We start from the raw sequence: 22853 nt of genomic DNA, 5'->3' as shown, positions 1-22853 counted from the left end.
AGGAAGTGAATGAAATAGTCAATAAGAGTTTTAAAATAATTAGATAGTATGAATCAGAGCTGTAATAACTCAATATGTTCTACGTTGATAATAAGTTGTTGAGTTATTACAGCTCTGATTCATACTATAGAAAATAACAATGGACCCAACACTGAACCCTGGGGGATGCAACTAATAACATCAGTCCATGAAGAGCAGTGTCCATTGATTACCACTCTCTATCTTCTCCCTCTCAACCATCCCTTTATCCATAGCAGCAATTTGCCTCCAATGCCACACTGCTCTAATTTGTGCAGCAGTATCATAAGCCTTTCTAAGATCCAAATATATATCAAAATTATTCTTTGCATCCAGTTCCTTTGTGACTGCATCATAGTATCCAATAAAATTAGTCAGAAAAGACTTCCCCTTAACAAACCCAAGCTGTGTGTCTAAACTATAACTGAAGTCTTGTCTAGATGATCCTGCAATTCTTCTTTAACCAGTGCCTCCATTAATTTCTATGGAACAGAAGTTAAACTAACAGGTTTTTAATTACTTGTCTCCCTTTGATCTTCCTTTGTGGATTGGGGTCACATTTGCACATCTCCAGTCCATGGGTACCTCCCCTCAGTCCAAGGAATTTCTCATAATTATGGCTAAGGGTTTGCTTACTTCCTTTGCTGCCTACTTTAATGTAACTGTATAGATCCCATCCACTCCACCTTTCTTATGTTTATCTTCAGCAATTTCTCCTCCACTTTGCTCTCAGTTATTACAAAATCATCTAGCTCACTTCCAGAGTTTAATTCACCTCTGGCATTCGCCTCCCTGAATAACTCCTCATGCGAGAATGTAGATGCAAAATACTCATTTAGTTTGTTAGCTACTTGAGCAGGATCACCGACAGTTGAACCATTGATATCAAGTGGCCCAATCTGATTCATCCCCTTCCTTCTAGAGTTTACATAAGTAAAGAACTCTTTGCTGTTTTTCTTTGCATCCTTTGCCAAGGATTTCTTGTAATCTGCCTTTGCCTGCCTAACCTCCTTTGTGCCTTTCTTACACACCAGCTTATATCTATCATAAGCTTCCATGTCACCTGTTCATTTATTTGTATCCCATGCATTTTTCTTCTCTGCCACATGTCTCTTTAGTTCATCTGACATCCATTTAGACCGAAACCTTGAACAATATTTCTTTGTTGGCATGAAAAGCCTAGTAGCTTCCAAGATTAATTCTTTGAATGCTTCCCATTTTGAATTTGCTTTGGTAGCATCAGTTGGTCCCACGTTCATGTTGGCCATATTGAATGACTGTACTTCGTTGGATTTTGTGTTTCTTAAGTAATAGCATAACCCCTCCCTTCCTATTCTTCCTGCACACATTGTACTCCCCAAATTCCAGTTCTGCATTCCTTATATCTGTGTGACACCATGTTGAATTTGCTGTTGGTAACATCATCAGTTGGTCCCGCTGTATAGAATTTAAATACTGTCTCAGACCACAATAGTCACCTTTACGAAAGCAAAAACCCTTCCCTTTACCCCTGATGGTAGTTGGCTCTTTGAGTAAATCCCACTTCAGCACACTGTAATCACTGCCACCTAGGGGTACCTTTATCTGCAGATTCTAATGCATGAAGAATCACTACTGATAATCAGATCAAGAGTGTTACTCCCTCTTGTTGCCTCTCTAACGTGCTGTTGTAGAAAATCATCCAATAAATCCCCAAAAGCCTTGCTAGTGCACGAGTGATCAATCCACAAGTTCGTCTGTATCTGGGAAGTTAAAATTCCCCATTATAAGACACTCTGATTTACTTGTCCACTCTGTTTCTCTGTATAATTGTTCCACCCTTGATCATTGCCTCCATGATTTTCTCTACCACTGAAGTCAGACTGACAGGTTGATAATTTCTCACTTCACTCTTAGAGACACCCTTATGTATGGGAGATACATTGGCACTTTTCCAATCCAAGGGAATCTCCCCAGAGTCTAGTGATGCTCACATAATTAGCCTCAATGGTTCAATGCACTCACTTGCTGTCTCCCTTAAGATTATAGGGTATATTCCATCAACTCCAGGAGTCTTACTGGCCTGTAGGCTCAAAAGTTTTTTCATTAAATAATCTTGCAAAATTTCAATATCATTACTTACATATTTTTCAACTTCACTCCCACAATTTCCCATTGCCACAAAAGGTTTTTCATTTGTAAATATCGATGCAAAATAACTGTTGAGTTCATCTGCAATGGCAGCTGGTGTATTTAATACTATCCCCTTTCCCTTACGTAAAGTTCCGATCTGGTTTGTCCTGCTCTTCTTGTAATTTATATATGTGAAGAATTCCTTATCCCCCCTCTTTGCTCTGTTATATATCTTAATTGCTAACAGCATCTGCTTGATGTTTAGCCCAGTTGGAACCAATTAGAAAATAGCAGTATCTATTTAAATTAATATATGCGAAGGTGTGTAAAATGAGTAATAAAATGTATAAAATAAAATAGGCACTGATTAGTTATGAGTAATCAGTTTTATTGTATTTAGGTATTGATTGGCTATTTATTTTTTATTTTAAAAAAATTAAAGAAAAATTAAGTTTTTAGTTTACTACTTTATATTGCTTAAGATTAAAATTTACTGTCTGCATTTTTATTTATTCAGTCCAGCCGTGGATCTAGTTTTTCCACTAACTACTGCAGCAGATGCATTACCTTCAGAAGTTGCTATAACTCTTACTGCTATTTCAGAACAGCCAGTTGCATATAAGGTATTTATTTTTCTTTGAATTATTTAGAAAAATTGAATAAAATAATTTAGTTATAGTAGATTCTGATCATCTAAGTAGATGGAAGGAAGGTGGTATTGCAAAAACACAGACAAGGCAAAACAAGAAAATCTTATTTCTAAAAAACATGAAAAAAAAAACTGAGAAACATTTAAATTAAAAAAAATATTTAAAATTACATCAACTTTTTAATGACCACAGTTATAGGGTCATAGCCTTTATGATTTGCAGAAATGATACCATAATAGCACATAGCTTTCATTTTTATAGGAATCAAATGTTACGAGCACTTTTTATTTCAGATTTTTAATAGAAATACTCAGGATTATCTTAGTTAACCATCATATCACGTTCTTGTGTACTCCCATGTCATTGACTAAATAAATAATTAACACAGTATAAATTTATAAACTGATACTTTAATACAGCTGTATAATTTAAAAGCATTAAAATAAAGATATAAAATAATTAGGACTCTGAAGCTCCCTAAAGCCTGTCCTTTCTTCATTAGTGGACAAACTATTCTTATTGAAACACACATTAAAAGACACGATTACCAGAAGTGCATCTACCTTTGGAAGGCTGCCAACTGTTTGCTGACAGCCTTCCAGAGGTAGAATCACTTTCAGTGATTCAACAGTATGATCACAATGGGAGTCATGTATTCTCACAGCAGTAATATGCTTTCACTGTGTCCCTATATAACTATAGCATGTATAATGTGTGTTGCAATAGGAATAGTTTGTCGGCTGATGAAGAAAGCTTCGGCGTCCTAATTACTATTTTATCATCTTATTGCTTTTATTAGAGTCATAACTGTATATTTTTATTTATATCTTTATTTTATTGCTTTATGATTATAAATTATACAATTATGATTTCAAGCCCTGCTGTTGGTAATCATAGAACAAGTAAATACATCTGCATTTCAGATCATTGCTAGCAGACTTCTATTACACCTGCATGTAGCTTACTGTGGATCTCCTACAGTATTAAATAGAACTGGATAGCATCCTTTATGAATGTAGAAACTCTGCAAAACACTAATATTCTTTAGAAGAAGAAACCATAAAAGTGTTTGTTTTGTTCTTTGTCTCCTGCCGGCAGGATAGGATAGGTGGCATGACTGCCTGAAAGGCAATATCACTAAGAAGTTTGTCCTAGTGGTTGGGCTTATCAACAAGTCAAGGTCCACTTGGTTTACCCCCCAACCTATATTTGATGTTCCTCCTAACAGTCCATGGCTCCTTCAAAAAAAAAACTGATTTGGGCCTTACTGACGATTTTTTTTTTTTTTTTTTCTCTCTCTGCGCATTTGTAGTGCCCTGGAGGACTGGGAACACATTATGCACCAATGCCCAGTTTACCTGGCTCCGGGCAAACTTGCAGCTTTCACTAGGTATTAATTCCCTCCAACCAGAATCATCTTTAGTCAGTGGCAAAAGAGCTTTCCAAGCCTTCAACCATTATGCCACAGGAGTATTCAAGAGGCATACTTTTCAAACTGCAAATCTGTAGAGACAGTTGCAACTGGTGATCAGCCCAAACCTACCACAGCCACAGGTTATGAATTCTTCACCTTCTACTTCGACCTTTTCTGCTTAACCTACCAGCTCTCTTCCCTCCCACTAGCTGCCTGCACCAAAAGTAGCTGAGCATTGCTAGCACTCTCCTGCTGTCCTAGACTATGTTCTGTGCTTCCCTGATGACAGGACTTCTGCTGTTGGACAACCTCTCCTCTCCAGCCACTTAGGCCAATAATTGACTCCCTCTTTTTGCCTTATGCAGACACTGGCTTTCTCCCAGTGTGGGTTGTTCATTCTTATGATCTTCTTGCTGATCAGGGGCACCTTGCTCTTGAGTGGGAATATTCTGTCTACGGCTCTCCTGTGCCAGGGTTGGAATTGTTTAGTTCCACCTCTTTGGGGCACCTTGCTGATTAAGGATTCTTCTCCCTGTATTGGATGCTTGTCCCCTCTTATGGGACACTTTCTTCTTTTCCTTGTATTTCAGGGAAGCTTGTTGTGCCTGTGGGTGGGATTCTTCTGCTGACAACTGTACCATTGCGGGTTCCCATTCCTGTCGCTCTGACCGGCCGGGTGCATTCTCTGTGAGAGTCTTCTGTTGATGCCACTACTCCTTTCAGTGTAGGATTATCCTGTCATGAAGAGGTGCCCTGATGGTTCTTGTTGACAGCATGGAGCTCCTTCCTGCAATGGGATCTGTTTGCTAGCTCCTAAAGGCTTTCAGGAATGAGATACGTTATGCTTCCATTTCTTCAATACTACTTGGAAGAAGCCTCTTCTCTTCTCTTCTCTTCTCTTCTCTTCTCTCCTCTCCTCTCCTATTACTCTTGTCTTCCTATACTGCCCTCCCCCTTTTCTTCATATTTTCTTGGGCAATCCTGATGCTCTTAGCTGAACGTCATGTCACATAGGCTTGTTAGTAATATTACAGGTTAATTATTAAAGGTTTGCCTTCCAGAACCCTAGGATAGCAGAAGACAGCATGAACTCCTCATGGCAGGGACAGGAACTATCCAGCATCTTTCCTGATGAGTGCTGCTGGATGGTTGCTGGCCATCCATACAGCATGACACTACACAAAACACAACCCCCGACACAACACTTACAGCTGGCTTAGCAGTTTCATACTTCTTTGCAGAGACATTTTGGTGGGTTTGTGGAAAAACCCTGGCACCACCCAGACCAGTAAAACTATGTCCCTATGTGATTGCCTTATGGCTCCACTCCTATCAAGATGATCTTGCATTACTTCTTTAATTCTGAGGGATATACAACATGGGTTTGTTAAAGGAGAAGAGGAATATCTTGAACTGTTGATTCCCATCATTTTCCCTGGCATGGAGGTCAAACTTGCATGTCTGTAGTTACCTGCTTTAACCTTTGAATAGGCGATACATTTGCACATCTTCAATCTGCAGGTACTTTTCCTGACCCTAAGGATTTTTCCCTTTATTATGGTTAAAGGTTATGAAAAGATGAATATTCAGACCATTTTGGTTCTCTAATATAGTCATTGCTATTTCAATTATGCTTTTAAAATCACATTTAATTCATGAAAATGAGAACGTATGTAAAAAAAACTCTCCCATACTGCTTGAGAGTATTTTGCTTTATGGGAAAGTCTTTCAAAGTGGCAAAGACCTTTAATCAATTGCTGGGGTAAAAGAATTCTGTTTGGTGTTTGTGTTATTTTAGATCTTTCTGTTTTACAGGTCAACTTTTAATCATTTTATGTGACATATATTTATCTGATTCATTTTCTTTTCTATCACACTAAACCTCATAGGTGAAAACTAACAATTTAGAAAGTTATCGAGTACGCCCATCAACTGGAATAATTCATTCTGGACAGAGTGTAGATATATCAGTTTCATTGACTCTTGGTAAGTATCAGAAAATTATTAAAAATGCAGATCAGATGTGTCATTTGCAATTTTAATATTATATTGTTATTGTAAAAATAATCAACAAATTGTATTATTATAAAGTTATCAGGAATAAGTATTTAAGACTTCCATCCCAATTCTCACATACACCAAACTGGTGTGATTCCAATCTGTGAAGTAAATATAGTGACTAAATCAATATAATGTATGTAAGGAATAAGAGTTAGAGTTACTACATGTGAAGTGATCAAAACCTTTGGAATAGTTAAACTGCTTGGTAGCCTTTGTTTATATAAATTATGACCATAAAGTATTTCCTCTCTTTTCATATAAATATATTCTATTTTTTGCATTTCACAATCTACATGTTTCATACAAGGCAGGCAAGCAAGGAAGTTGCCAATTTAAAAATGCTTCTCACATTCAGGTTCAGAAGAAAACAGATATTCAGGATTCTGTATGTAAATATGCAGAATTCAGAATTGTGTGTGTTTGTGTGTTCCCTCTGTCTTTATGTTACCATGAATAAATTTGTGTTTGCTCTGTTATTGAATGCAGAAATTTAATACATTTACAGTTTCCTTCTGTTAATTACTTATGTGTTTATTCTTACTGGTGATTTTTTTTTTTTTTTTCTGTAAATATGCAAAGAATGAAAAGCTAGTGGTTTGTTTATTTCTACTTTAGGACATTCATGTCAGCAAGCAGACAAATTTTTAATAATGGTAATGCCTTTGAAAGATGGAGACCTCACTCTTACAGAGCTAGGACATAAGTGGAAGACATGTCCACGTGACCAAATAATAGAGCATAAGTATGCTAGTTTTCTTGATTTTTATCTCTTAATTTAGAGGGTTATGCATCTAGCCTAAATATTCAGTGATAACTTATTTTTATTAGATAATACCATACTTCTTATCAGTTAATTGATAAGAAGTACAGTATTGAACTTCTCCACAGAATTGATAATCATAATTAATTTAAACTTGCCTTTGCAATGAGTTGCGCTACTTTCAAACAGATGGCTTCTCCAAAAGTTTTATTGGCCATTTGGCAGTCTGTTTCAGGAGTAACTTTCCCCTCATTAGATAGCAGGTAGTGTCTGGTGAAAAAAACTGAGACAAAACAGTTGTAAATCATTTGATGTGAGCATCTATGTGGTATAAAAAATCATTTGTCAAAGTTTTGCTATACTAAAGCTATATATATCAAAAGTAATGTAACACTGGGACAACTTGTTACAAGGGCACATTTCTTCTGTTGTGAGAATTAAGCCCGTTGCATTATTTATGTAGTTTAAATACACTGCAAAAACAGACGAAAGGACAAATCATTTTGGTTGTTTGTGCTTAATATTTATTGAAATGTGCTGCTCTAAAACCTGCTTAACTACTAGGTGTACTTCTTTAATATCTGGCACCTCAATTCCTGAGGGTGTTGGATTTTAAAGTGTGTATATATATGTGTGTGTGTGTGTGTGTGTGCGCGCGCGCACACGCTCATTTTTATTAGAGTTAATTTTACACACACACACACACACACACACACATTTAACTTTATTCTGTATTTTTTTTTTTTAAAATGTCTCATTATCTTTACACCACCAAATACGGAGGATGCGGAAAGGTCAGGAAATGACCACCGCATATCCCGGAGCAGTATGGCCTTAGTTGCTAATGCTCCTAAAAACCAAATAATAATAATAACATAACTCATTATCTTTACAAGCATATGCAACAATCTTTATATATAATCATATAAAATTCTTAGTTGAAGTGATGGTATGTCCTGTCTGTGTTTATATGGTATCATATTAAAAGTAACTTTAAATAGATATTTGCAGAGATAACAAATAATAAAAAAATTAAGATTTTGAATTAAATGAAGTTTTAAAATAATGGAAATAAGTTCATTATGGGAATAACAGATTTAGCACATACATTTCATATGAAATGTGCTGGTGCGTTTTTTCTTATTGTGGCTTATTTGATACTACCTCTGGTACTTGTTTTTGTGTTTATTTATTTATTATTTTTTTAAATTAAAATAATTGAATTTCCTGTTAAACATTAAAATCTAAAAACTTATTTTTTTAAAAATCTTGATATGTTATTCAAACTTATATTATTCAAACAGACCAATAAGTATATTAAGATTAAAATTTATTACTGATCTATATAAAAATAGTAAACCATACAAATGTTTTAAAGTTTGAAAATTATATAACATCTCAGGCAGGTACAGAATACTATAAAAGAGTAATAGAATTTTAACACATTTTTATGAGTTGTGGAATAGCATGAAACGTATGCATTTTGTCTTATGGACTGGGATTCAATTACTATAGTGTATAAGTCTAAAGTCTAAAGTGTACTTTTAGATTTGAAGATTATAAGTAACAATTCTTCCATCATGAGTTTCACAGATTTCAGTTAGTAATCATTATTAAACTTCAGTTTTTTACTCCCATTATTTTTTAAATATCCTGTAGGAATCCAGGTAGCATGTATTTCAGATTCAAACAGGGAATTGCCTGTGCTGAGCTCGATTTGTTGTTTTAGCTCAGTGGTCTTCAAACTTTAGATACCTGAGCAACCCTTCTCAATGTGAAAAATCAGTGCAGAACCCATTAATAAATACGTTTCATGTAATACATTTTATTTGAACAAAATGTTACAATTAAAGTTGCAATAATACATTTCATACAATGTAAACAGGAACTATTTATAAATGCATTAATAGGATAATGCTACCTCTTTTATTAGACTAGACAAAGACAGTAGCAAACTGAGAAAGGAGTTTTAGCATTAGCATTAGTAGAGGCATTTGATGCAAGAAAGCAAGCTTATGCAGCATCAGCCAAAAAAAAAAAAAAAACACTTCCACTTCACCCCTCTGTTCGTTCAAAATACCTGTCCAGCTGAGCCTTAAACTTATTTAGGCTATCAACCTCCACCACAAGGGATGGAAGTCTGTTCCACCAACCAACCACCCGCTGGCTAAAGGCAAATTTCCGCACGTCTATCCTACATCTGTCTTTCCTCAATTTGAATTTGTGCCCTCTCAGGTGATTTTTCTGAGCTAGAGGAAGAATCCCATCAGCATTGAGCATGCTTAAACCATTCAAGGCTTTATACACCTCTATCAGATCACCTCACTGGTGCCTAGTCTCCACACACTGTAATTTGCAAAACTTAAGCCTTTCTTCGTAAGAGCACCCCTTTGTTCCATTCACTAATCTTGTTGCCCTTCTCTGTACTCGTTCCAGCAGCTCTACATCCTTCTTGAAATGAGGCCTCCAGACCTGTATACAGTACTCTAGGTGTGGCCTGACCATCGCCTTATACAATGGAATAATCACTCCTTATCCCTGCTGGAAAAATTCCTGTATATCATTGACAATACTCCATGAGCTACTCTTGCAGCCCGTCTGCACTGCTCAGAGAACTTCATATCTGCCTGCACAACCACCCCCAAGTCCCTTTCATTCTCTACCACTGTCAGTGTTGTACCACAGAGTTGATACGTTGCTCTGGGGTTGCTGTTTCCCATGTGTAGTACTTTACATTTGTCAATGTTAAACTTCATTTGCCACCTCTCAGCCCATCTGCTCAACCTTTCCAGATCCTGTTGCAGCAGCACAGTGTCAGTAGTGTCCTTGACAATCCTGCCAACCTTTGTATCGTCTGCAAACTTGGACATTAAGCCCGATATACCATCATCAATATCATTTATAAATACAGAAAACAATAATGGACCCAACACTGAGCCCTGAGGGACTTCACTAATAACATCAGTCCACGATGAGCAGTGTCCATTGATTACCACTCTCTGTCTTCTCCCCCTCAACCACCCCTTTATCCATAGCAGCAATTTGCCTCCAATGTCACACTGCTCCAATTTGTGTAGCAGTCTTCCATGTGCAACAGTATCAAAAGCCTTTCTAAGATCCAAGTATATAATATCAAAGTTATTCCCTGCATCCAGTTCTTTTGTGACTGCATCATAGTATCCAATCAAGTTGGTCAGGCAAGACTTCCCCTTAACAAAACCATGCTGTGTCTGAGCTATAACTGAAGTCTTGTCTAAATGATCCTGCAGTGCTTCTTTAACCAGTGCCTCCATTAATTTTCCTGGAACAGAAGTTAAGCTCACAGGTCTATAATTACTTGTGTCAGCCTTTGATCCTCCTTTGTGAATTGGGGTCATATTTGCACATTTCCAGTCTATGGGTACCTCCCCTGAGTCCAAGGAAGCTTTCATAATTATGGCTAAGGGTTTGCTTACTTCCTTTGCTGCCTCCTTTAATATAACTGGATAGATCCCATCCACCCCGGGTGCCTTTCTTGTGTTTATCTTCAACAGTTTCTCCTCCACTTTACTCCCAGTTATTTCAAGATTCTGTAGCTTACTGCTAGAGTTGAATACACCTCTGGCATTCCCCTCGCTGAATAACTCCTCATGTGTGAATGTCGATGCAAAATATTCATTTAGTTTGTTAGCTACCTGAGCAGGATCATCAACACTTGACCCATCAATATCAAGTGGACCAATCTGATTCATCCCCTTCCTTCTAGAGTTTACATAAGTAAAGAACTCTTTGCTGTTTTTCTTTGCATCCCTTGCCAAGGATTTCTCGTAATCTGCCTTCGCCTGCCTAACCTCCTTTGTAACTTGGTTGCATATCAACTTGTATCTATCATAGGCTTCTGTGTCATGTGTTAATTTGTATGTATCCCATGCATTTTTCTTCTCTGCCATATGCCTCATTAGTTCATCTGACATCCATTTTGGCCTAAACCTTGAACAATATTTCTTAGTTGGTATGTAAAGCCTAGTAGCTTCCAAGATAAGTTCTTTGAATGCTTCCCATTTTGAATTTGCTGTTGGTAACATCATCAGTTGGTCCCACTGTATAGAATTTAAATACTGTCTCAGTCCATCGTAGTCGCCTTTACGGAAGCAATAACCCTTCCCTTTACCCCTAATGGTAGTTACCTCTTTGAGTAAATCCCACTTCAGCACACTGTGATCACTGCCACCTAGTGGTTCATTTATCTGCAGATTCTTAATGCATGAAGAATCACTGCTGATAATCAAATCAAGAGTATTACTCCCTCTAGTTGCCTCCCGAACATGCTGATGTAGAAAACAATCATCCAATAAATCCACAAAAGCCCTGCTAGCGTGCGAGTAACCAGCCCCCAAAATCCAGTCAATATCTGGGAAATTAAAATCTCCCATTATAAGACTCTCTGATTTACAGGCCCACTCTATTTCCCTGTACAGTTCCTTATTATACTCATCAGAGTCATTAGGCCTATAGCACACTCCTACTCTCAATTTTGATCTCCCAATGTTTATGTCACACCAAACTGACTCCACACTGCACTGTCCAGCGATGTCGACTGGCTTCACTTCCTTGGTTTTTATGTGTTTCTTAACTAATAGCATAACACCTCCCCCCTTCCTATCCTGTCTATCCTTTCTGTAGACGTTGTACTCCCCAAATTGAAGTTCCGCATCCCTTATATCTGTGTGAAACCACGTCTCTGATATCCCAACAATATCTGCCTTCGATGTTTTGAGCAATATCTCAAATTCATCAAATTTATTTACTAAACTCCTAGCATTGGTGTACACGCAAGTATACCTGCACCTGTTTCTATTCTTAGCTACCCTAACACAACCCATGTGTTTACTTGTGCCGCAATGGCTCCCAGCAGTCTCTGAAATACTATGCATCTTGTTTTTCAGGCTTCTGCTCATTCTAATAGAAGCAGTGCAAGAATCTCTTTCACCTCTGCCAGTGGCTACTATCAATCTATTGGTCTTTGTCTCCCCCCAAGCTAGCAGTTTTCCGACCCACCTAACACTGCCTCGATAGCATCAGCAAATATTCTTGCACCCTTTCTATTTAAGTGTATCCCATCCCTGTAGAAGCAATCTCTCCTGTTAACAAGTACAGTCCAGGCTGAAAAAAATTCTACCCCTTGAGCCTTGCACAATCTTTCCAGGGCCGAATTGATCGACAAGGCTCTCATCATATACTCCCTCCTATCGTGTCTGGGCAGAATTGCAGACACTTTCAAATTCAACCCTAATTCTCGGCTTTTGTTCAACAGTGACCTGTACTTGTTAAGTAATTCTGCCGGTCTCCTACTCTTAATATTATTAGTGCCAACGTGTACAACTATATCACCTTTTGTGCCCTTAAAAGATGATATTCGCTCTACAACGTCATCAACCTTTGCCCCTGGCAGGCATACCCTGGTCCTGTTCCAAAGGTTCGACAAGGAGACACAATATCTCCGAAGTTGTTTACTGCTGCCCTTGAGGAAGCTTTCAGAAGATTAGACTGGTTGCAGAAATGTGAATGGAAAGTATGTAAACCATTTACGATTTGCAGATGACATTGTGGTCATAAGCCAAGATCCCAAAGAATTAGAGGAAAATCTTAATCAGTTATGCAGAGTTAGTAAGGATTTTGGACTAAAGATGAATATGGCTAAAACAAAAGTAATGATGAACAAGTATGCCACAGAAAGGGATATAATGATTGAAGGAGCAGTAATTGAAAAGGTGGAGTCATACTTATCTGGGACAAGTTATTGGCTATAATAATGATAAATGGCTGGAAGTCAAGAAAATAATAAATTTTGGATGGATAGCATTCAGGAAATATAGTTGCATACTGTGGACCAATATCCCAATTTGTCTGAAACATAAAATAATGAACCAATGTATACTCTCACCATGACTTATGGAAGTGAAACTCGGGCACTCACCAAAAGAATGGAAGGGAAGCTGAGAACTACACAGCGAAGAATGGAACGAATTATATTGGGAATCAGACTATTAGATAAGAGGAGAAACGCATGGATTAGGCAGCAAACTCAAGTAAAGGACATTCTTATCAAAACTAAAAAGGTCTTGGGCAGGACACATAGTTCAAAGACATGATGACAGATGGACTAAGAAAATAACAGAATGGTACCCAAGAAGAGCTAGAAGACAACGACGGAGATGGACAGATGAAATTCATGAGTTTGTGGGTAGTAAATGGATGGCCATTGCACAGAACAGAAGGAACTGGAAAGTTACTGGAGAGGCCTTCATCCTGCAGTGGATTGAAAATGGCTGATGATGATGATGAACTAATTTATTATTTAGTAACTAAATAATATAACATCACTAACAAATAATATAAAAAATTATACTTAATTTTAATGACTTGGATGTGCTTGTTTTTTGCCACAAAGAAAATCAAAATTTGGTATTATTGATGACAGTTGCAAGTGCATTTCCGGTTCTGCATCTATTTTATTCCTGTATTTTGTTTTTGTCGCTTTATACATGGAAAAAGCTTTTCACATAAATAAGTTGTGACAAAAGACATAAGGATCTTTATTGAATGATCAGATACGTCAGGATATTCACTGTAAATTTGCAACCAAAAATCAAGAAGTTCTTGTTAGTACTTAATTTTTTAGGTCGAATCTGTAGATATATCAATTAACTGTTCCCTCTCTTTCATTGATAAATTTTTGCTTTGGCAATGATTAAACGGGCTTTTAATCCAGTCGAATGATTCTGTTTGTGCTGGAAAATATTCTTCAATAGTGTTTTGTAGATTAATAAGCAAGTGCTCTATTATGTATTCTTGAACAATTTTATGAAGATTCAGATCATTTTGTTTCAAGAAGTCACTTAATTTTTCAAAACAAAATACAGTTTACATCGTTTTTTCATGAGTATGAAATCCATAAATCGAATTTTAAAATTAATGCATTTATTTTTATCATTAACTTTAAATATATGAATTTTAGTTCCTTGGACGGATATATTTACTTCATTTAAAACTGAAAATATATCTGCAAGGTATGCCATAATCAGAATCCATATGTTGTCATGTAATTTTGAGCAATAATTATGTTTTATTTGAGTTAAAAAATTTTCACCTCTTCTTTTAGCTCATAAAACCTGCTCAATTTTTTTCAGCAAGTTTTATAGCCAGCATACCTCTGTGTAGGAGCAGTGTTTGGTGAGAACTAATAGCTCCTTGCAGAATAATGAGAATAATCTTGAGTTTAGCTCCCTGGATTTGATAAAATTAATAATTTTCACATCTAAAATATCTTATTTTTCTGGAATTCGTTTTACAACGAGAGCATGATGGTGCAGACAGCATTGAGAATGTCGAATATTTGGCACTATTGTTTTTATTCTTGATATGACTCCTTTTTTTGCACCCAGTAAAGATTTTGCTCTGTAAAAATGTGAAAACATAAATCCCATGCTTATCCATATATAGCATTAGTAGAGGCATAGATGCAAGCTTATGCAGCATCAACCAAAAAAAACCCCTCCCATTTCACCCCTCCATTCCAAATGCCAGTCCAGCTCGGCCTTAAATTTATTTAGGCTATCAACTTCCACAACGAACGACAGATGGAAGTCTGTTCCACCAACCAACTACCCTCTGGCTAAAGGAAAATTTCTGCACATCTGTTCTACAACTGTCTCTCCTCAATTTGAATCTATGACTCCTCAGGTTCTTAATCTAAGCAAGAAGAAGAATCCCATCAGCATTCAGCTTGCTCAACCCATTCAAGGCCTTATACACCTCAATCAGATCACCTTGCATGTGCCTGGCACCTCCGTAGCCAGGTGGGAAGGAGCAGCAGTGCATAGCACATGCTTCTTGATTAGACCGGGGTTCGAGCCCGTCGCCACCAAATACGGAGGATGCAGAAAGGTCAGGGAATGACCAACGCATATCCCGGAGCAATATGGCCTTAGTTGCTAATGCTCCTAAAAACCAAATAACAACAAACTTGCATGTGCCTACTCTCCAGGCACTGCAATATGCAGAATTAAGCCCTTCTTGGTAAGAGTACCCCTTTGTTCCCCTCACCAATCTTGTTGCCCTTCTTTGTACTCGTTCTAGCAACTCTACATTCTTCCTAAAATGAGGCCTCCAGACCTGTACACAATACTCAAGGTGTGGCCTGACCATTGCCTTGTACAGCAGAATAATCACCTCCCTCTCCCTGCTAGCAAAATTCCTATATATCATTGACAAGACTCCATGACCTGCCCTGGCAGCCCATATGCACTGCTCAGCAAACTTCATATCTGACTAGGCACCTCCGTAGCCGGGTGGGCAGGAGCAGCAGCGCATAGCACACGCTTCTTGATTAGACCGGGTTTGAGCCCGTGACCACCAAATACGGAGAATGCGGAAAGGTCAGGGAATGACCACCGCATATCCCGGAGCAGTATGGCCTTAGTTGCTAATGCTCCTAAAAAACCAAACGTCATATCTGACTGCACAATTACCTCCAGGTCTTTTTCACTTTCCACTTCCCTGAGTGTAGTGCCACACAGTTGGTACATTTCTCTTGGGTTATTGCTACCTATATGCATTTGTTAATATTAAACTTCAGTCCACTTCTCAGCCCATTTGCCCAACTTATCTAGATCCAGTTGGAGTAGCATACTGTCATTAACAACCCTGCCAACCTTTGTATCATCTGCAAACGTGGACATTGAGCCTATATGTTTATAACATCAAAAGTGTTTTCACCAGTAGCTCTGTCCTTAAGAGGTTGCACAAAGGAATATCCCCTTGGACAGTTAAATTAAAAATATAGTGTTTTTTCGAGGTTACAGGATTCCTGTACCAGCAATAACTTTGTAAAACCTAAACCAGTGGAGAACTCTAATAAAACAGGTTTTTTTTTTTTTTAGAAAAGAATGGTACAGTGTATTTACATTAGGGTAAGTTTTCTGGTAAAATGTGTGCACAAAACATTTTACTAGATGTGAAAAAGAAAATTCTATTAGTTTCCATACTGTACAGTATGTGTATAAATTTAATTAATACATAAAAATTAAAAGCATTTCTAATATTATTACTGAATTTCTTGAAGTAATTAAATTTTTTTGTTTATTCTAGGCTACAGTGTGTAACAGAGAGTCCTTCTACAACACTTACATTTGAATTACAGAATTCTTTAAACAGCATCAACAGTGCCTTAACAAATATGAAATCAAGAGTAAGATGTATTTTATGACTTTAATACCATTTTTTAAGTTCTAATTGTAAGATAGTATGTACTGTTTAAAGCATTTTGAGAAACTATATTTCACTTAATATGATGGTGTGATAAGACAACACTGGCAAAGGATATAAAAGAAGCCAAGCCATGGCTGAGTAGTACATGTGTTTGAGTTGACTATGGTTCTAGCTCACATAACTGTTAAATACAGTGATGATCTTATATTTTCTATCTCGTGAACTCCTCGTACCATTTGGCCATCTCAAGAGTATAAACAGAAAGTTTAATGTAATCGGAGAGAAATCTCAGAATCTTGAATTTTGTGCTGAATGTTTGAATGTCTAATGTCATTTAATGATGAATGTGAATGGATAGATAACACACTTCAAGTTGAAAATTTTGCAATTTTAAAATGTTGTGTGTGCGTGTGCAAAAAAAAACACATTTCTTTTCCTTTCCCCTTTTGTAACAACCTTCATTGATATACCTTATGAATTTACAGTTTACTCCATTTTCACAATTTACTTATTTTATAACTGCACTATACATATGCTGTCTAGTGCTAAGGTTCTAACATGCTGTCTGACTGCAATGAATATAATAAATTAAAATTATGTAACAGCAAATTGTCTCATGTCCATTTATGTATCCTCTATTTTGCAAATATTTTCTATCTTATTACATCTTACATGTGTTAAACAAAATAAAAGAGCAAACTAGCAATAAATTGTATATGAGAATACACCAGCACAGATCTGATATTAATAATTTTCAAATGAATGAAAAACCTGATAGGATTGATTGTAGCATTGAATGTGAAGTTGAATTTTGAAATGCTTAAACATTTCATAATCATAGTTTTAGAAAAATTTAGCCCAAATTAACACCACATCATATCACAGAAAGAAATATTCATGCTATGGCACAAATCTTCATATCCATGTGACTTAAATAAATTTAACCATTGCTGATTGAAATGGTTCTACTTACTAAAAAAGCCTAAACCAGAAAAGGAAATATAAAACAAAACTCAAAAGGTGTCACAGCAAGCTTCTCAGTTTAACAAATGGAATAAAGACCCATTGGAGTTGGTATTTTATAAACCTACTGTTTAGTCTCAAACATAATATACTCAGAACTTTATGTACCATTTGATTTCTGCTCTACACACCTAAAACAGCTTAAAGAGAATAATCTCTAAATTTAGGATCAGTAGTCCAATGAAAAAACATAATGTGTCTGCATTGTAATATCATAATAATAATTAGTTTTTAATTAACCTTATTTGTGCAAAATAAGACGTTTCAGGTTTTCAAACTGTAAACTTGAAATGCATGCTGCTTCAAGCTGAAAACAATGGTCACTGTAAATGTGGAGGCAAAGAGATCATGTGTTCAGGAAGAACCCTTTAAATAATTGCTGGAAGGTCATCTTTGCTTACAAGCATGCTGAAAGGAAGGGGGGGCAGTTATGGCAGAACTAGATGCTTCTGTAATGATTTGAAAAGTCAGTGCCTCTGATGAGCTGGCTGGGTCAGTAGAATGTGTAGTTATAGATAGATATGTGCTTTCTTCTTCCTTGTGTCCTCTGCCTGACTTCTGATTTCCTGTAGGTACCTGAGGTTTTATGGAAAAGGGTACTGTATGGGGGTGGTAATTCTGCCTTCTGTGATGGTGATGGACTATACTCAATACTTTTGGGCTGGAGGTGTGAACTGTGATTCTCAGGTATAGTATGATAAGTAACATCACTTTGGAGGAAGTTACCACTCCTGTGTTACTGATATGCTCATTTCTACTGGGGAGTTTGCCCTACTTATTTACCAAATTAGCAATCCAGTCTTATAGCCCATATTTATCATTAGGCAGTTAGGTATGGTCCTTTCTACTCTTGGAATGTGTAATTTGGATCTTCCGTTAGATCCTCTTAATTAGGATTGGGCAGTTCATTCTTATTGGTTTGTGTCATAGGAATAGGACGACCTTTTATCCATGCATGCATGGTTTCCTTAAAAATATTTGTCAAGCATGTCTCATGCTAATTTATTTATGCTGCTTCTTTAATAAACTGAAATTTTTATGAGATAGAAAAAGCAGGCTTTGTTATAGCCTGCTCTTCTTTCTTTTCAATCAGATAGATAATGTTTACATAGCATGATATTCGGCATACATGTAGTACTTAGTTTCTGTCCTGATCTCTGTAATGACATCTGTATCAGTGACAATAAATATGCTTGGCCAATATTTGTAATATAATGGCATTGTGATTTTGGTGTAAAATGTCTATGCACATAAAAAATTTTGTAAAAGTGTGAAAAATTCACAAACCAAGTGGTATTGTTTCATCATATTGATTGTCAAAAACCCATTTTATATGATGAAAAACAAAGATAATAAGCATACAACTGGCCTCAAATTCACAGAGATGAAAGCTAATGTGCATGAGTCTATTATATTAGGTTCTCATCACAGATGACACAATTATGAGTCATTTTCCTCCATTCTTCAGTTATTGCTTGTTACTGCCCAACCTCATTTCCCAGTGATAACAGCAATCTCCACACACAGTGCTTTTAAAAATTCGACTTAAAACCTTAATTACTTTAATGTTGCCACCTTGAACAAGATATATAGAAAAATGGATATGCCTGACCATTTTAAGCCTTCTACCAGGGACTGCTAAAATTTGGAATGACTTTAGCAGTCCCTGGAAGAAGGATTTTTAGATTTTTATTCTGTAAATCTTTTTGTTGTTCTGTCTAACGATTAACAGTATGGTTTTTTTCCCATGTATCCACAAGGACCATGGGCTTCCTGAAACAAATTTACCAAATCATTCATACCACTGTCCCCACTAAATTCTTAGGCTATAAAGTTTTCTTACTCCATCCCAGGCACACTCAATATTTGATAGCTTCTAATGATCCTCAATGATCCCACTGTCTGTTTTGCAAACTTAATTTTGAATTTTGAGTACACAGTATTAAATGATCCTCTCAGTAGGGATCAATACCCCATAATCTGCAGGATGCAAACAGTAAATTCACTATAAGAGCATCACAAGAGGTGGAAATTTTCCAAGACATATTTGGTCAATTTCAAACTGCATGCCTCATTTAATGAATAAGTCATCCATTATCCCATTGCCTCTGTTTATGAGCATATCACACATCAAATGCTATAAGCAGCCACCATTGCTATGCTGCAATACTCTGCCCAGAAATATAAGCATGCCAAACAGCGGTGGAATGAGGCCTGCAAAAAAGTAATAAAATAAAATAAAGCTGAGAATAAATTCTGTAGGTGTCCTACCACTGACTATCTCATTGTATACAAGAAAATAAGAGCAAAGGCTTGTTATATAAGAAAACATGCCAAAAGAGAATCTTGGATTAAATCTGCTTCCTCAATCAATAAAGATTCAGATCCCCGACCAATCTGGGGAAAAAAAAAAAAAAGTCAGTCAACTCAGTAGCCAGTTTCCTCAATTTTCCTCCGAATCATGATCTGAAATGGACAAGAACTGTCTTCTTCATACAGAATTGCAAGTACCCTTGAAAGAAGCATTTTCTAATGTATATGCAACAACTACATGTGATCCTTATTTTCAAAGAATTAAAAATACAGCAGAAAAATATAAACTTTAATATCTACTTAACTGTGCCTTACAATCAACCACTGAAAATGTCTGAACTATGAGAATCGATCAAAAGTTCAAATGATAATGCATTCTGCATTTTCTATACTCATAACCAGCTGCATGGTGAGAGGGCATTCATATTGATCTCCACTATCTTTAATTGAAACCAGTGAATTTTTTCCCATCAGGTTTACGAGGTTTTTCTGTAGTTAAAATAGACTTCCTACAAATTTTATTTTCAATTTTGTGTGTGTGTGTGCACACACACACTGTATATGCAATATGTTTGCTTTTTGAGTGATACGTACTTAAGAGTATTAATGAAATTGCTGTTAGTTTATCATAACATACAGTGTGTATATATTATGTTATCTAAAAATTATGGTTACTACTGGGCTACATTAATATATAATTTTATTATTGTGTTTCAGATGGAACAGATTGAAACTATGCAAAAAGCCATACAACAGAAACAAAAAGTGTCACTTTATCTCTTATATTTCATATGTTTTGTGTCAGTTCTATACCTTATGCAGTATGTAAACATGGATTTCTTTCATTTTCGTGATCACTGTCATTCAGGCGAACATTCCTGAGTTTTTCATTACCTATAGTTAAATATAGATATGTCATTTTTACTGGCTCAGATAATTCTGATGGTGTGACTTAGAAACTTAAGAATTGGTGTGTGATGAAATATTTTTGATGAATGACATTATCAATCAAGGAATTTAAGAAATATATTGAAGATGGAGGGAAAGAAGGTAGTCATTATAAATGTGTATATATTTATACTATAAATATATTTTTATAGTGAAGAAAACATTATTGTATTATATGCCTAATTATATTTTGTATAACTCTCAGCTAATTCTGCCATTACTTAGAATTGAATTTCATGTACGTTACACTGACAATCTAATATTGGTTATTTTTTAGTGAAAATGAAATGTTTATATACACTCATCTTACTTGATTAGAATAAACAACAAAAAAAGAATTCAGGAAATGCAGCTTATTTCAGTAACCAAGGTAGTTATATATAATCAAAGCTTATTTTTGGACAACTAAACTGTTATTTAGGATATCATCTCTTCTCTTGGAGTTGGTATTCTTTGTGATATATATTCATATGTGTTTAGTACATAAATTCTGAAGTCTCAACAATGGTAAAGGATGTAAATTATTATTTTTTTATTTTTGAAAATATATACATTTTTCATGGAATGAATAGGCATTTTACAGTACCAGTAGTAGGTGCTTAACTAATTAGCTAGTTAACTAATTAAACAAATACTCTTGAAACACTTTCATTTGTTGAACTAAGTGGTACTATGATTGTTATAATTAATGAGTAACTAGTGATTTTATATAGTTCTGGTGCTAATGCATTAATTATGTAAATTTGTAATACACTTATGTCTTGCAGAAATACAAATACTCCTTCCACTAAAGAGACAATATAAACTTGATGGTGGCAACATTATGGTTAAGAGGAGGTTTTTTGATTCATTGGTACCTTGTGATATATGTGCAGCAATACTTAAGAATTGAAGTCAGCCCAAATGTTGTTGCAGATTGGATGCTCTTGTTCCCCAAAGGTGATGGTATTTTTGAGAAGTACAATGTGCATACATGGTTAAGGATCACTTAAAGGACTTTGTCAGCTTTATCTGACTGGCTAACTCTCTATATCTCAACCTACTTGAATACTTATGGAAAGAATTTAAAAAAAAAAACCGTCCTGCCCATGGTACAGATCTGTCACCATCCAAAGTACAGAATTTATCAGATGTTTTGCAGGCAATATAAGCCTCAAATACTATTTTGTCACCTTGGAAAGAGAGTATGTTATAGCAAGCCATGGCTGGTGTCCAGGCCTGATAAGTTCAACACACAATTAAGTTTATATTTGAGTTGGAGGTGAATGAAAGTTAAATTTGCATTCTTGAAATTTTTTTTTTTTTTTTTTTTTGCTCTGAAAATAACAGAATAAGATACTGAAATGCTCTTAAGTTATCTGAAAAATAATAGCATCTAATGTTGGAGAATAAATCAGCAACCACAGAAATACACATGAATTTGATATAAATTTATAAAATCTTTCATTTTTATGTAATATAGTAAAATTTATAATAAATTCATTTTTGTTTTTAAATTTAATGCATCAAATTTTCTCAAAAATAACATGGTTGAAATGATATAATTATGTGAGTACTAACAGTGACTACTGCAGTTTAGTTCTGAATTATCTGCAATAGTAGAAATGAGAAATCTTATAAAAGCAAGATAATGTAATCAGTATAACTGTAAGAATATTATAGTTAATTGATAATAGGCATCCACATTCATCAAAAATATTAAAAATGATTTTGTAATATTATTATAAATTTTTACATATATAAATTTTAATATAAACTTTATAAATGAATACATTGATATGAATTTTCTTATTGAAATGTAATTTTTTTTAACATATTGAAACAGAAGCTATGGAGCATATCACTTATGTGATTATTTAGGGCATCATGATAAAATAGTCTCCTCTTCTTTGATATATTTAAACCATAACTTAGTGTTCATACTAAACTTATAGTTCACTGGCTGTTACACCTTTAACACAGTATGATATGTGTTAAATATGTTCTGTGATTTCCAAACTGTTGTTTGTGGGATTACTGGGTATTTCTAGGGGAATCTGTGAGTGTTTTCCAAATTGTCTTAGTAATCTACTAATGAAGCTATAACTACAATATGGTACACATGGAAACCATTGAACAGGATTGACAATTAAACTATCAGTTATTTAGGGCATCATTGTCTAACTAAGTCATGATTTAGTCATGGTGGCCACTCTAAAATTTTGTCAGAATTTTAAATTCTTGTTATTTTAATTAGTATTTAAAATTATAAAATTTATATGCTATTTCATTTTGGTGATCCTCATGTGGTACTGACCTCATAAAC

The 22853-nt window shown here is 35.6% G+C and overlaps 1 protein-coding gene across 1 annotated transcript in view; it reads left to right on the top strand.

Annotated features, from left to right (window-relative positions):
- The window catches only part of LOC150091735 (motile sperm domain-containing protein 2-like), a 167708-nt gene that overhangs the window by 126785 nt on the left and 18070 nt on the right, over positions 1-22853 (top strand). Inside the window, exons 13-16 of the mRNA XM_090369523.1 lie at positions 2648-2753; positions 6084-6180; positions 6871-6997; positions 16145-16244. Of these exons, the coding sequence (XP_090225649.1) occupies positions 2648-2753; positions 6084-6180; positions 6871-6997; positions 16145-16244 (430 nt within the window). The remainder of the gene's footprint in view (positions 1-2647; positions 2754-6083; positions 6181-6870; positions 6998-16144; positions 16245-22853) is intronic.

This window comes from Mastigoproctus giganteus, chromosome 1 (genome assembly GCF_048544385.1).
Source record: "Mastigoproctus giganteus isolate SK-2022 chromosome 1, ASM4854438v1, whole genome shotgun sequence".
NCBI lineage: Eukaryota > Metazoa > Arthropoda > Arachnida > Uropygi > Thelyphonidae > Mastigoproctus > Mastigoproctus giganteus.
The sequence above is the reverse complement of the archived record's forward strand: the minus strand, read 5'-3'. Positions and strand labels throughout refer to the sequence as shown.